The 15400-nt window shown below is 39.6% G+C and overlaps 1 protein-coding gene across 1 annotated transcript in view; it reads left to right on the top strand.

The window, feature by feature from the left end:
• Nucleotides 1-2: 2 nt before the first annotated feature.
• Nucleotides 3-15400, top strand: part of LOC107096826 (growth hormone receptor-like) — a 61272-nt gene continuing 45874 nt past the window's right edge. Inside the window, exon 1 of the mRNA XM_015393696.1 lies at nucleotides 3-214. Coding sequence (XP_015249182.1) covers nucleotides 3-214 — 212 coding nt within the window. The remainder of the gene's footprint in view (nucleotides 215-15400) is intronic.

Below are 15400 nucleotides of genomic sequence, written 5' to 3'. Positions count from 1 at the left end.
GGATGACGCGTGATCAGGTGGAAGCAAAGCTCCTTACTACGGAGGGAGGGAGGGTTCAGAAAGCCTCCGCCGTGCGCTGGCAGCAGCTGTATGAGCAGCACCGACCTCTCCAGGAACAGCGACCCGCTGCCCGGCTCCTCTGCACCGTGGAGCGGGCTGCCGGCTGCACCCAGCCCGAAGAGGAGGCTCTGAGAGCGGCTTCCAGCAGCTGCAGGTAAGACCCCTGCACAGGTGCGCCTCCGCAGGTCCTAAGATCATCCTGCAGAGTTTATCTGGAAACATGAGGAATAAAACCAGACTTTAACTGCAGAAACATGTTAGAAAGGTTTGTTTAATCTGATTAAAGCTGCAGGAGCTGCTGAGCCCTCATTTTATTAAAGATCAATCATGTTTTATCTGCTTAGATTGACAATTTATGACCACATTACATCTGAAACATGACTTTATGGCAGAAAAAACACCCAGAAAGTGTCATTTAAGTCGTTTCTCAGAGCTGATAAAAGCTGCATGATTAAGTTGAAGCCCAGCAGATGGTTTGTCCTGATTGCACAGTCATGCAGGAGGAAATCCACTGCAAAGATTATCTAGAAAGAAGTACAAATTCCTTAAATAAAGTCTTTATATCCTTAGTTTGGAAATGGAATGAGTATTTCTACTCTTAAATAAGATAGTTTGATAATATACAACTTGAAATAAGTCTACAATGCAAAAAAACAACAACTTTTTCTGGAATTGAGGAGGTAAGTGAGGCACTTTGCCAGTGAAACAAGATAATTTACACTTAAAATAAGTAAAAAAAATAATTGCATTGTCTTATTTCCACAGCATTTTATCTAATTATCTTATTTTAAGAGTAAACAGTCTTATTCCGTTGGCAAATCATCTTATTTACCTACTAAAATTAAGGACAAATTCACTTAATTGAAGACATTTTTACTTATTTCTAGATTGTTTTTGCAGTGAATACAAAATGTCACTTTTATCTCCTAAATTCTAGAACAAATGCATTTATTTGAAGAAAAAAAGACGTATCTAGATGTCGACTTTGCAGCCTGAATGAAACACAATGTTTGTGCCGTTTATTCCAACATGTTTACTCCAAGTTTTCGAAATTAATTTCAGCTTTAGTTGAAAAATAAAAGCTAAATAGTTTATTTTTTACCATATTAGACAAAATATGATAAAGGTTACATGATAGGAGGGAAACTGGATCATTTTTCACATTTTAAACAACCTGCACTGCAAAAATGATCTCAAATGAAGTGTATTTACCCTTAATTTCAGCAGGTAAATGAGACAATCTGCCGATGGAATGAGGGTTTTTACTATTAAAGTATAAAATTAGATATTATGCACTTGAAATAAGAGACTGCAGTTGTTTTTTTCTTATTTTAAATGTAAATTACCTTATTCCATTGGCAAAGTGTATCACTTAACTGCTGAAAAAGTAAAAATTCCTTAAATTTAGTGTATTTACACTTAAATTAAGGAAGTAAATGAGGTATTTTAACGATATTTTGATAAAATGCACTTGAAATAAGACGATGCAATTATGTTTTCTTATTTTAAATATAAATTGTTTTGTTCCGTTTTTAAAATGTCTCTTTTATCTCCTGAATCCAAGAATAAATGCACTAATTTTAGGAAAAAAATTATCTAGATTTCTGTTTTCTTCCAGTGCAGTGTTGGGAATGTTAATAATCCTGTTTTAAAGGCTATAAATTGATCTTTTCAGACGTTTCTTCGTCTGTCTTTGCCCCCCGTATGTCAGGACAGATAAGGAGGTCTTCATCCTGACGCTCCTTTATAACTCTCTGATAAACAGACATCTTTAATTTACCTCCATCCGTCTCACGCAGGCTTTTTAATCATCCGGATGCCTCTGAGCTGCAGCGGCTGGACTTTGATTATTTTCCTTCTTCTCACCCCGGCATCTATCTATCCATAAATATTAGCTGGTCCTGCAGAGCGCCTCCTTTTTCTAGATGATTTTAAACTTCCAACATTCACATCAAAACACACCGAAGCAGACAGAGTAAGTTTAATCATTTATTGCCTGGAGTTGGCTCACTGCTGGATGGGAATTTAAATCACAGCAGAATGAAGCTTCAGCACCAAGAGGATGGAAACATAAAAATAAAATAAATAAAATAGAAGCGGCTCTTGTATATTTATACCCACTTGTTGAAAGTTCCTCATCTTGAACGATTATAGATGCATCAACCCTCCAGGATCTGATTTGTTCCCTTTGGCTGACTTTGATCTAAAGCTACAATTTCCCACTATTTCCGGTTCATAAATGCATCACCCAGCGTGCATTTTGATGTCCTTTTTTTTGCAGCTGCTTAAAATTAGATGCAGGTTGTGAATGAATGCAGTGATGTGTAAACGGGGATAATCGTGTGAAGTCTTTATTTTCTCCTGGATTTCAGAATTCCCTCCATCGAAAAAAAGATGTTTAAAAACGTTTTTTTATTCCAATCAGCAGATGAGATCTGAAAGAAAAACAGGAATCTGAATCCTGATTGTTATGTACGTGTCGCAGTCGTCCTCCTGCCTCTTTAAGAACTTTCTCTTCTCTGATTGGTCAGATGATTTGCAGGCTGGTTGTTTTATCTGTAAAACATAAATTAACTTTATTTATGTCACATCTAACCTTGGACAGCAGTGGGCTGCCATGGTGCGGCGCCCAGGGAGCAATCAGTGGTTAAAGGTCTTTGCTCAGGGACCCAGAGTGGCAGTCTGTGGGAGTGGGTTTTGAACTCACAACCTCAGGATTCCAAGCTCTGTGCTACAAACATGAACAATTTTAGCTTAACTTCATGTTCTGGACAGAAAAACCCCCAAAACAAAACATTTTTTTTTGTCCAGTTAAAATAAAACTGAAAAATAGAAGAAATTCTGCAGAGTTTCCTATCATTAGATAACATCCATAGTAGCTCTGCTCCTCCCCCACTTGTTTCTGATCATTTGTCAGTTTTTTGTTTTGTTTTCTATCAGTGAGATGAAAGGTGGTTTGGAAATATTCCTGTTTCAGGATTAGCAGACAGGTTATGTTACACTGGAAATAAATCAAAATCAAAGTCAGTTTTTCTTTAAATAAGTTAATTTTGTTCACATTGTTACCTTTAAAATAAGAAAAACACTATTTCATTGTCTGATTTCAAGTGCATTTTATCTAAATATATCATTTTAAGAGTAAAAATACTCCATTCCATTGGAAGATAATCTCATTTAACTGCTCAAATTAAAGGTAAAAACGGTTAATTTAAGACATTTTCCCACACTGCAAAAACGATCTAAAAATTAGTAAAAAATGTCTTAAATTAAGTGTATTTACCCTTAATTTGAGCAGGTAAATGAGATAGTTTGCCAACGGAATGACCAGTTTTACTCTTAAAATCAGATATCTAGATAATATGCACTTGAAATAAGACAATGCAATTGTGTTTTCTAATTTTAAGTGTAAATTGTGTTGTTCTATTTTTACCTCCTCGATTCAAGAACAAATGCACTTATTCTAAGAATAAACGACTTATCTAGATTTGGATTTTTTCCAGTGCAGTGGGTTTTCTGCTGGGATCTGATCATTCCCTCTAGTGGGGATTCCAAACCATTAACAGAAACCTGGCAAAGGAAAGTAGCCCATGAAACTCCATCCAGGTTAATCTCTGCTTTAAAACCAGCAGATCAGAGCAGAGAGAAATGAGCTTCGCTCTCAGGCTCTAAAACAGACAAAACAAACATCTTAGAGATCATTTCTTTTTTATGATAACTTATGGTTTAATAGATGCTCTGAAAAAGCAGGGATTTCCTGGTATCTGGAGGAATGTTCTTTTTCTCTGCCTCCTGCTCTAAAGTGGAAAATCCATTTATCCTGATGTTTGGATCTATAGGCCGCATTGTTTCATGTGGCCTTCAGCTTCTTTAGCCTTCCTGCCAGAGGCGCCTTGTCTGCCTGAGCAGAGACAGCAGAGACTATCTGATTGTCTGATCCTCACATGGAGGATGGGAAGCTGGAGAAGGGAGGCTGCACTGAAAAAAACTGAAGTTTTTTAAAAAAATAAGGCCGTTTTTTCTTGAATTAAGGAGGTAAGTGACACACTTTGCTTATGGAGCAAGACAATTTAGATTTAAAATAAGAAGAAACAATTTCATTGTTTTATTTCAAGTGCATATTATCTAATTATCTTATATTAAGACTAAAATACTAACTCCATTGGCAAACTACCTTATTTACCTGCTCAATTTAAGGGGAAATAGACTTATTTTGAGAAATGTTTGCTTATTTTTTCTAGATTGTTTTGAAGTGTGAAGGTCTGTCTCAGCTGCACTGCAAAAACGATCTAAAAATAAGTACAAATTTCTTAAATCAAGTGTATTTACCCTTAATTTGAGCAGATAAATAAGATGATTTCCCAATGGAATGAGATTTATTACTCTTAAAATAAGATAGTTAGATAATATGCACTTTAAATAAGACAATTCTATTGTGTTTTCTAATTTTAAAAATAAATTGTCACTTAAATTCTCACTTACCTCCTGAATTAAAGAAAAAAAAGCACTATTTAAAGAAACAAATGACTTATTTAGATTGTTTTTATTAGTCATTTTTGCTGAAATTAAGTCCATATTCTCTTAAATTTAGGAGGTAAGTGAGACACTTTGCCAATTGAAGACAATTTATATTTAAAATAAGAAAAAAAATAACTATTGCTTTGTCTTATTTCAAGTGCATAATATCTAATTATCTTATTTTAGTGGTAAATAGTGATTCCATTACCAAATCATTTTATTTACCACGTCAAATTAAGGGTAAATACACTTAATTTAAGGAATGTTTTACCTATTTCTGGTTGGTTTTTGCAGTGCAAACGCTGGTTCTGTTTGTTAAACTGGATATGAACTTGTTTGGTATCTATGTAGACGGTTTTAACAGTGAACTGGTTCTAAAAAGAAGCGGCTCTAGAAGCTTAACAGATGGTGGACATTTCCAGGGGCGGATTTGGGAAATGTGGGGCCCTAGGCAAAGACAGGCAGGGTGCCCTCTAGGTTGTGTCCCTCTCTTCTTGTCCCTTTTCTTCTTGTTTTCCTCTCTATGTTTTGTACTCAGCTGACTTTTCATGCTGTCTCTAAAGGAATGAAAGATTTTTTCCAAGCACTAAGCTCACTTAGCTGATTGCTCCTTCCTGTGTTTCCAAAAAGGCCAAAGTAAATAACCCAGTCCTTCTTTTCACTGTAGACAAGCCATGATCTGCTTATCTGTTCTCCATTTTTCATTTGGATGAAATAATAGCTGCATGAATCATGACAGCAGACAAGATAGAGGAGAGCAGGAGGCGGGGTTACCAATCTACTTGCTCTGGAGAGCAGAGTTCGCTGCTTTTAGATGTTGTCTCCAAAGTCTCCAGTAGCAGAAAAAAGTCTCTAGATTTGGCGCTAGGAGCTTTTTAGAAATCAAAGTGCTAGAGGGGTCTGAAAAGTGGCTAAATATAGCGACTAAAGCGCTAAGTTGGCAACACTGCTCTTTGCATGGTTTGTTTTCAAATGGTTTGCTGCTGTCTGTTTGGACCTTTCTGAACATGTGCAGCAAATGGACTGATCCAATATGGTGGACACTGAACTTAATATTATCAGCATTCTGGTGGAATTTTAATTAAAAACATAATTAATTTGCACAAATAAGGAAGAGTTGTATTAACCGTACATGTAAACACAGTTCTGATGCTTCCAAGAAGATTGGACTGGTTTATAGAGGAACCAGATGGGATCCTTCAGAGTCTTGGTGTTCGGATGAAGGGGAAAATATGTCGGGAAGCTTCAGGAATCCAAAATGATTTCCAGAGATTCTGGAATGTTGGAGAAATATTTCACCAGAAGATCAAAAGAAGTGTTTATATTTGGGCCTTTATGTGTTTCCTTCATCCCGGTTAGGGAGATATAAGTGAAGTCTGTGCCCTAGTAAGTCAGTTTTTATTAAAATAAATGTGCGACATGTTGCCCATGGTACAAGACAATTAGCATTTAAAATAATAAAAAACAATTGCAGTCTCATTCCATTGGCATCATCTGATTTTCCTACTTAAATTAAGGGTAAAAAATATATTTTAAGCATTTTTCAGAATATTTTTGCAGCGTCTGATATAATTTTTTGGGTGGTTTTAGTGTCTAGAGGCCGGGCAGAGATGATTCTGTTTATAGTTGTTTCCGTGTTCCTGCGGCGTCGGTCGGGTCGCCCGTGGAGACGGACCAGGTGCATGATGGGAGCGGACGGCTGTCAGTCAGAGCCTTCTGGTCTCCTCGGGGGTTCTGCAGGAGCTGCAGGGCGTAATCTAACAAGCGTTGGTTTAACATCGTCTGCTTCAATGTCAGCAGAGAGTCTCTTAGATGTGAAATAATCTGATAATAAATTCAGCTCCTATCTTCACCTCGCTGCCTTAATTAGCCTCTGATGTTCATGCCGAGGTTACATAACGGTGTTGTGTTTATGTGGGGCCTGACATGTGACTCCCAGCTGATTGAACGCTGCTGTCTGCTCAGATCTGGGCTTCCTGTTGGGGGGGTGGGGGGTATTGCTCCTCAGGGCTGCACCATCTGCACATGATGGCTGCAGCCGCTAATGACAGCTGAACGTCTTAATGCAATCCTGGCCGTTTATGAAGATGTTTGCTCGGCCGAACAGGCTCTGCTTTGTTTCAGCTGGGCAGAATTAGTGGAGCTTCTAGGAAGCCTTCACTGAGCTCCATTGATGTTTGGCTTGTTTGTCATGAATTAGTGAAAAAGGCGGTTGTTGTTTTTCTGGTGATTGGGGGACTTTTAGTTTTAGTCTCACGGGACATAAAATGGGATTTGTTGAGCCTAAACCCATCAGGCTGTTCCAGTACAGCCGCCTCTAATGTTGGGTTGAACTCAGCCTGTGGATCAAGGCTTAGAAATAATCATTTTCTGAAGCCACAGAATGATGCTGCCTCCTCCGTGTTTGATCCTTGGTAGAGTTCTCAGGTTTCCAGTTGTGGAGTTAGGAAGCTGAGGCATTTTTTGCAAGAAAAAAGGTTCAAATGTATTTGAACTAAGCATTTCAGTACAAACATTTATACGTTACAAAATCCCAGCACACACTCCCTCCAGGGGAACCAACCCACCCCCTGCTTAAACAACTTAAAGGAATAGTACACCCAAAACATGATTAGCCTTCATTTTCTACTCACCCCCATGCTGAACAACACCCTGGAGTACTTTTTTGATATCTCAAATGCATCTGGAGATCTGGGAGGCTTCTTGCTGTCTGCTGACATTCAAATAATGGAGGTCTATGGCGCCCGAGGCAGAAAGGTCCATAAAAGTCCACAAAAAACGTGTCAATATTCCTCCATACTGCTCGTCCAATGTATTCCAAGTGTCCTGAGTGGGTAGCGTCCAGAATTTACTCGAAACGAAGTCATTTAGAATGTTTTTAGAGCATAAACAGTAGTGTATAGGATTTCCTAAAAGCGAGTTCACGAGTCTACGGAAACCGCGGCAGACCAAACCAGACGAGAGTGCGCATTCAGCTCGGCAAAGAACTCATGCTCTTCCTCAACACTGAAGTCCTCAGACATTTTTCTTTCGTTGTTTCTTTCTTTGCACAGGTAAACAGCACATTTCTTCTTCTACGCTTGCATTATCGGCAGAGCAGACGCTGAATGCGCACTTTCATCTGGTTTGGTCTGCCGCGGTTTCCGTAGACTCGTGAACGCGCTTTTAGGAAGTCCTATACACTACTGTTTATGCTCTAAAAACATTCTAAATGACTTCGTTTCGAGTAAATTCTGGATGCTACCCACTCAGGACACTTGGAATACATTGGACGAGCAGTATGGAGGAATATTGACACGTTTTTTGTGGACTTTTATGGACCTTTCTGTCTCGGGCGCCATAGACCTCCATTATTTGAATGTCAGCAGACAGCAAGAAGCCTCCCAGATCTCCAGATGCATTTGAGATATCAAAAAAGTACTCCAGAGTGTTGTTCAGCATGGGGGTGAGTAGACTGTACTATTCCTTTAAGTTCCTGTTAGGTTAATCTATCTTCCTCTGGTCAGATGGATCTCCTAATAACATCAGTCCTCCCCTTCCTGCCATGAGGAGGCTGTGACTCATTCTTTTCTCTCATGACCTTCGTTTGGAGCCGTACCTCAACATTTTTCCCTCCACACAGTTTTCCTTCCCTTTCCAGTTCAGGCGGATTTGATCCTGAACATCCCGGCTAGTTCCAACCTGCTTGTTGCACAGAGCTGGATGCACCGTTATTTCTAAACCCTCCTGTTCGTTCACAGCTCACGGCGCGCCTTGATTACGCCCCTTTAACTCATGCACTTACCTGATTGGTTCACTGTTCAATGTGGCTCTTAAATCCAGTTTCCCAGCAGACAGCATCAGAAACAACCAGTCCATCCCAGGCTGGTTAATCCTTCGTGTTGTCAGCTTTTCACCGCTGCTCTGCTGCATGGATGTTACTCTCATGGATCATTAAGGAAAGAGAAAACCTGCCGCCATGATGTGTCGCCACTGATATCCCGTAAGACGGTGACGTCACAGATCAAATATTCTCTTTGAGTTCTATAATTACTGAAAACATCAAATGAAGTTAAATATTGTGCTCCATTACAAAAAAATATCTAGTTAAACCAACAAAAGAAATATTGTTCTTGTCTCTGTGCAAGATTGTCCTCATCTACCTGTTGATCCATTCTGTGTTTGTTTGTTTGTGTTGTTTTTTATGCAATTGTTGGACTTCTGGACGAGTTCTTATGTTTTTTCTTTTGTTTAGATTACATTAGATGAGCTTTATTGATCTCACAGCGGAGAAATTCACTTAATTCACGGCTCTTGCTGTGGGGCAATTTATACTGGAGACTTTCTTCCTGGGAGCAAAAATACGGACATTTATTTTGTGGGGAATTTTTTTTTCTTCTTTTTTTTTAAGGAATAGGATTAGGGCCACTGAAAAAAAAAAAAGTTAATAGATTTTTAAATATTTCAGTTTAATCTGAGAAAAAAGAGAATTCTGACTTGAATCTGAGAATTGTGGATCTTAATGTAGATGGGCTCCATGAAGGCAGAGATGTGGAGCAATCAGCTTCAGTTGTTTGAGAGAAACAGGAACACACTGGTGGAAAATTACGGAATTAGGTGACTTTTTCCGTCCCTGAGGGTCCCTGCTGATGCTGTTTGATTAATAGAGGAGCAGAAGGTGATTAAAACAAGAGAACTAGTCTCTAAAACAGACATGGCTACGGCTGGATGCTAACATGTTTGTTAGCTGGCAGAATTAATTTAGAAATTAGATTAAAGTCAGAATTCTGACTTTTTTCTTATATTATACTGAAAAAAAAAAATCTGTTAACTTTTTAATTTTTTTCAGTGGCCCTAATCCTCTTCTGTATTTTTTTTTTTAATATTTATTATATTTTTAAATAAAAAAAGCTGGATGTGGATGCATCTTTGAGAAAGCTTGAATACCTCTTTCAGTGGAGCACCACCTGGTCGTGTATTTGGTCCCCTTATTTTTATTTTTTTCTCAACCCAATTAAAAATAAATATTAGATAAAATGTAACTTTACCTCTAAAACCTGGACATATAGTAGTTAATTTTTGTTGCTTTATGCAAAAATAAATAATATTTTTCAGTGGAGTACCACTTGGTCGTGTATTCGGTCCCCTTGTTTTTTTTTCTCAACCCAATTAAAAAACACAATAATAATATTAAATAAAATGTTACTTTATTTCTAAAACCCTGATGCACAGTAGTAAATTTTTGTGTCTGTAGAAAAAAAAAAAAAATCTTTCAGTGGAGCACCACCTGGTCGTGTATTTGGTCCCCTCTTTTTTTTTTTTCTTAACCCCAAAAAAAAATAAAATATATATATATATATATATATATATATATATATATATATATATATATATATATATATATCTTGTAAAACCGTCACACTATTTCATTTAAAGAGCATCTTTGGGTCAACCTCCATCAACTGGTGACACATCTGAACAATGAGCAGCACAGGAACCAATGAAGGATCCTAAAATATTTAACTAATTATTCAGGTTCTCTGATCTCAAGCCATCATTTTTCTAGCTGAAAACAACCAGCTGCTGATAAGGTTTGATTATTATCAGAACCAGAATCTAATGGATCAAATCTATGCAGCTCAGCTTTTTAGTGCAGGAATAAAAGGAGCAGCGACCTTAAATATGTTTGTTAAATATAAGAAAACCTGGAAGAATATCAGATTTAAATCATCAGGAAGGTGGATGGAGATCCGAGTCACTCTGCTGCTTCCTGACGCGCTTTCTGCCTTTAAATCCGATTCGTTCGTTCATCCAGACATCTCATACATCCCTATGCTTTGCTTTTAAAAGCACTGCGTTCCTCCCTGTCAGTTTGTTAGCGTTTAATTAGCAGCATTGTTCTTGTAAAGGTCAGCCGCTCGCCCAGGAGCAGCCGTCCTTTAAAAAAAAAAAAGCCCCATCTGGTGTTTTAGAGAACGCTGATCATTAAACACCGTTAATGGGAGAAAATGAGATAATTTCTCTTTTTATTTTATGAATAATTAGCTTTAGGAGATGGATTCTATGGTGGTTGTTGGTGCTTTATGACTCTACAGGAAATTTGACTCAAGGTGGCAGCTTTTTATACAGAAATACGTCCAAATTAAGACTTCAGAGAAAAGTCAAATCAGTTTATTTCTATAGCTCCAATTCACATCATGTCATCTTAGGTCACTTTCCAGTTCACCAGATCATCCAGTCAGATTGATTCAAAGTTTTCTATCTAAGGAAAACCAGCTAATTGCATCGACTCATTGACTCTTCAGCAATCCCTCACACTAAGCATGCTTGTAGCGACAGTGGAGAGGAAAAACTCCCTTTGAACAGGAAGAAACCTCCAGCAGAACCAGGCTCAGTGTGAGCGGCCATCTGCTGAGGCCCACTGGGGTTCAAGGAGACAGAAGCAGACATAGAAAAAGAAGCATAGATACAAAAGGCAACTGTCAACCAGCTCCACAGTGTGTTTCCTGGCTGTGTCCAGGAAACACAGCCAGGCAGGATAAAGAGAGCACACCCAGTTAGTCACAGTCAGAGAAACAGGACTACACTGAAAAACAGAGTCACAGCCAAACAGGAACAGACCAGATGAAGCTACTATGAGAAAAAGCAGAGAGAGCAGAACGTTAGAGATTGAACTAACAGATTCTGCAGAGTGGGAGAATAGAGATAGAATGGTCCCTATGTCCTCCAGCAGTCTAAGCCTATAGCAGCAGAACTATAGAGATAGATCAGGATAACCTGAGCCACTCTAACTAGAAGCTTTATCAAAAAGGAAAGCTGCTTTAAGCGCCTAGTTGGGGCTTAAAGTAGCTTAATGCTAGCTTAATGCTAGCTTGCTTTATCCGACCAGAACCATCCAGATCCGAGTCCGTCTCATGGTTCTGCTGTCCCACACTGGGGCCAGGATTCAAGCATCCACTTCATTGGATTCTATCCTAGCACTCTGCAGAGCACTAGTATTTCTGACAGCCCACTGTATGATGCTGCCACCCCTGTGCTGGCAGTTAGTTCAGGGTTCCCTGGTTTAGGTATCAGTGTAGCGTCGTTCTCATCATTGTGAACAATCAACCGTCAGAGCTTAGTTTTGGGCCGTTGAGGGCTCTGGGTGGATTCCAGAACCGTTCTTTGCTGCCACTCTCATAAACCTCTCCTTGGGGCAGCAGCTTTAACTCTAAAGCTTTAGATGAGGAATGAATAATTAAAGGCCAGGTTCTGCTAACGGTTCATTTCTAAAAGCTTGAGGGAAGCCTGGAGGATGCAGACATCAGCAGCATCTTTACGCCTCGTCAGGCTTTTAGCAGCTGAGCCGGACTTCAGCACTCGATGGCTTTGGGTCCAAACGACGCGCCGGGCCTCTTCAGACGCCTGACTCCTGTCGTCCGCTGAGGGTTGGGAGGGAGGTGAGAATGGAGCGAGTCGTTGGCGTCTCAGCGGTCGGCGTTTTGACGTCCATATCTGGACCTTCTGGCTTCCTGGTCTGGTTCTGAGCAGAATCAACAGGAACCCATTGACTGGAGGCGGCGGCTCTCTGCAGACGGTCCCGTCTCTGCGGGAGCTGCAACTCGTATGGATATTCAGACACAGAGGATGAGAGGAGGAGGCGGTAACCGCAGCAACGGGGAAGGATTCACGCAGAGCTTGTGATGTGGCAGCTCGCTGTCCGGAGCGGGCTTACAGAAACCAAGAGTCATGGACCCGAGCTCCGGCTGGACCCGATCAGCCTTTGGCCGGGTCAGCGCCGCATAACTGCGACCTGCGGGTCAAAGAATGGCCCTCAGGGGCCCCTCAGACTCTGCTCCACAGACTGAATACTGCAGCTAGAGTTGGATATAAAAATCTTTTTGATTTTGTTTTTTTTTTATTTTGTTTCTATTTTTTATTACAAACTAAAATGGTTTGAATTAATTACATTAGGTTCTTTATTTGTAGAATTTAGGCAGTAAAACACATTAGAACTATTATAGATTAAACCAAGCTTTTTATTGATTAAAACTTTCTAGAGCAAATTAAGATATTTTACATAAACTTCTTAAATAAAAGTAACCGAAGTTGACACTTATTTCTTTATGTTCATATGTATTTATTCATATTATTACACGTTAAACTTTAAATTATATAACTAATTACTCTGGTTTTATGAAATACTTTTTTCTGCAAAACCTAAGTCAGTTTACTCGACATTCAGTGTGTTTAAAACATTTCCCCTGTTTAGACCAGGAAAAGAAGATAGTTTGAACTAGAATAACATAAATTTTTTAATGAAAAAAACAATTCTTTATCTTAATTATTATTTAAAGGGGTGATAGAAGGATTCTATAGGGTATCTGGTCCTTCAGGTCTCTAATAGGGTGTGTAACATTGGTTGGTCTGAAAATGTACTATTTGCTGTTCTATGCAGCCTGGTTAAAAGCCCCAGAATGAAACCACAGGTTTTCTTCCTTTTATGGTTTGATCATGAATATTTAGATGAGCTGTGCTCTGATTGGTTGGTTTACAACGAGCCAAGCTGCTGAGCAAAGACGCATCATAGCAACAAGCACTCACTCACTGAAACATCCGATTGTTGATATGGTAGGGGGACCAGACGTCCTCTTTTTCACAGACATGTCCAACTTTTCAGACCTGAAAAAATGTCCGGGGGGAATTTAGACATCGTCCGGGATTTTGGTCGACTACAGTGCAGCAGAACCGAGCCGTGAGCTCCAGGGCTGATCCAAGAACTCCGGCGGACGGGGGGAGGAAGCCAGCAGGGGGACGGAGCAACCGAACCCGACTCGGGGACGGTAGCCGCATGCTTTCCCCTACCTGCCTTCCCATCCCCCAGCCCCCTCTCCTCTGGCTGGGGACGGACGGCTCATGGCCCTCTGCTGAGGTCCGGTCCAGTCAGCGGCCCAGCAGTTCATACCCGCCCATACCTGTGACAAAAGTCCAGGCCAGAACCAAATAAGGCAACATCCCGAGTTTACGTCAGCTCAGGGCTTCGTTTGGATTCGCCTGTTCTATGGTGGAAGTTTCTAATTGTGAGATTTGCAGAGAAAGGAGCTGTTGATGGAGTTTGATCTTCTCTGTACGTCCATTTCACCCACTGAACTATCGTTATCCATCTATGACCATGGAAACTCTGCGTTCTATGACCCCTTTAAAGGGCAAGAAAGTTTTACTTATTTCTAAACCATTTTTCCAGTGCATTTTAGTTTCGCTTAATTTAAGTAGGAAAATTATGTTGAGATTTAAAACTTCTTTTTCCACGGACTCCTGGAAAAACGATCTAGAAATAAGTAAAACTTTCTTAAATTAAGTGTATTTACCCTTAATTTGTTTAGATAAATGAGACGATTTGCCAATGGAATGAGTATTTTTACTCTTAGACTAAGATGATTAGATAAAATGCACTTAAAATAACAAAATGCAGTTGTTTTTTTCTTATTTTAAATGTAAATAGTTTTGTTCCATCGGCAAAATGTCTCTTTTACCGCCTCAATCTAAGAACAAATGCACTTATTTTAAGAAAAAAACGACTTAGCTAGATTTTGATTTATTTCAGTGAGAATCAGCAAACTGCAAACAATGGAAATCTAAATAAGTCATTTCTTCTTTACTTTCTTTGCTTCTAATCTTTACTTTAAAGTCAGTTGACCTTAAATTATTTGTCCGATCATTTGAATAACAGTGAGTTTTTCCAGTGCATTCCCTCTGAAATGAGCTGAATAAGTTTCTTTATTTGCACCCAGCAGGAATAAACTGTTTAAACAAAAGAAAAGGGGCCTGAAGCTGTGCAGGAAGTGATTGGAGATATAACAGCCTAGTCAAAGTCCGCCCGCCCTAAAACCCCACGTGGCTGAAACCGTTTTAGAAACAAACCTGCAGGATGATGGAGCAGGAGTTTGTTTTCCCCCATTTTTGACGATTTAATGATGTAAAACAGATAAATTGGGTTTTGGAGAGAGAACAGCTAATGTAATCAGACTCCACAGCTTCTCTCAACGTGTTTTTAATTCATATCAGAGATTAAAAACAGCACATGACAGATAATTAATCCCATCCCATTCCTCCTGTTGTTAATTAGGCTCATTTGGTCCGAGTCCCTCAGCGAGATGATCTGATTACGCGTCCCTGTGATCGGCTGGCCCGTTCTCAGGCCGGCCGTGTCTGTAAACATGGAGCCGGCCTCTGAGGGCCGCCGCCGCTGTCCCAGCCAGCATTAATCATTATTCGTCTCCCCGCTGAGTTGATTTGATTCGGTTTTATTTATGCAGCAGATGAAGTCACAGCGGGCCGCTCACGAGGAGATGTGTTATGAAAGCTGAGGGCCGATGGGGGGAAAACTGGTAGAATTTCATAATCGTGTGAAGCATGTTCACACAGCCTTAAAAAATGGGTAGTTTACCCGAATTTTATGACCCTGGGATCGAGTCTCTCACAGGTGAGAAAACAGGAAGGAGAAGGATTGAAGTTTCTGTCAGAAACGGATTTTTACTCTCATCAACTCATCCTCCATGTTCCTGATTCTACTCAGGAAAAGCGTCCCTTAGCATAATGCTGCCACCACCAACATTCAGTTCACTTCAGTGTATTTTTATAGCACTAAATCACTACATATTATATTTAAAGGCAATTTACAGAGACAATTCGACTAGATCATACAGTCACATTGGTTCAAAGTTTTCTATCTAAGGACTCAGTGACTCTTCAGCAATCCCTCACACTAAGCATGCTTGTAGCGACAGTGGAGAGAAAAAAAATCCCCTTTGAACAGGAAGAAACCTCCAGCAGAACCAGGCTGAGTGTGAGCGGCCATCTGCTGAGT

The sequence above is a fragment of the Cyprinodon variegatus genome, unplaced genomic scaffold (genome assembly GCF_000732505.1).
Source record: "Cyprinodon variegatus isolate N-32 unplaced genomic scaffold, C_variegatus-1.0 Scaffold653, whole genome shotgun sequence".
Lineage (NCBI taxonomy): Eukaryota > Metazoa > Chordata > Actinopteri > Cyprinodontiformes > Cyprinodontidae > Cyprinodon > Cyprinodon variegatus.
Note: the sequence above shows the minus strand (reverse complement) of the source record. Positions and strands in the feature narration are given on the sequence as shown.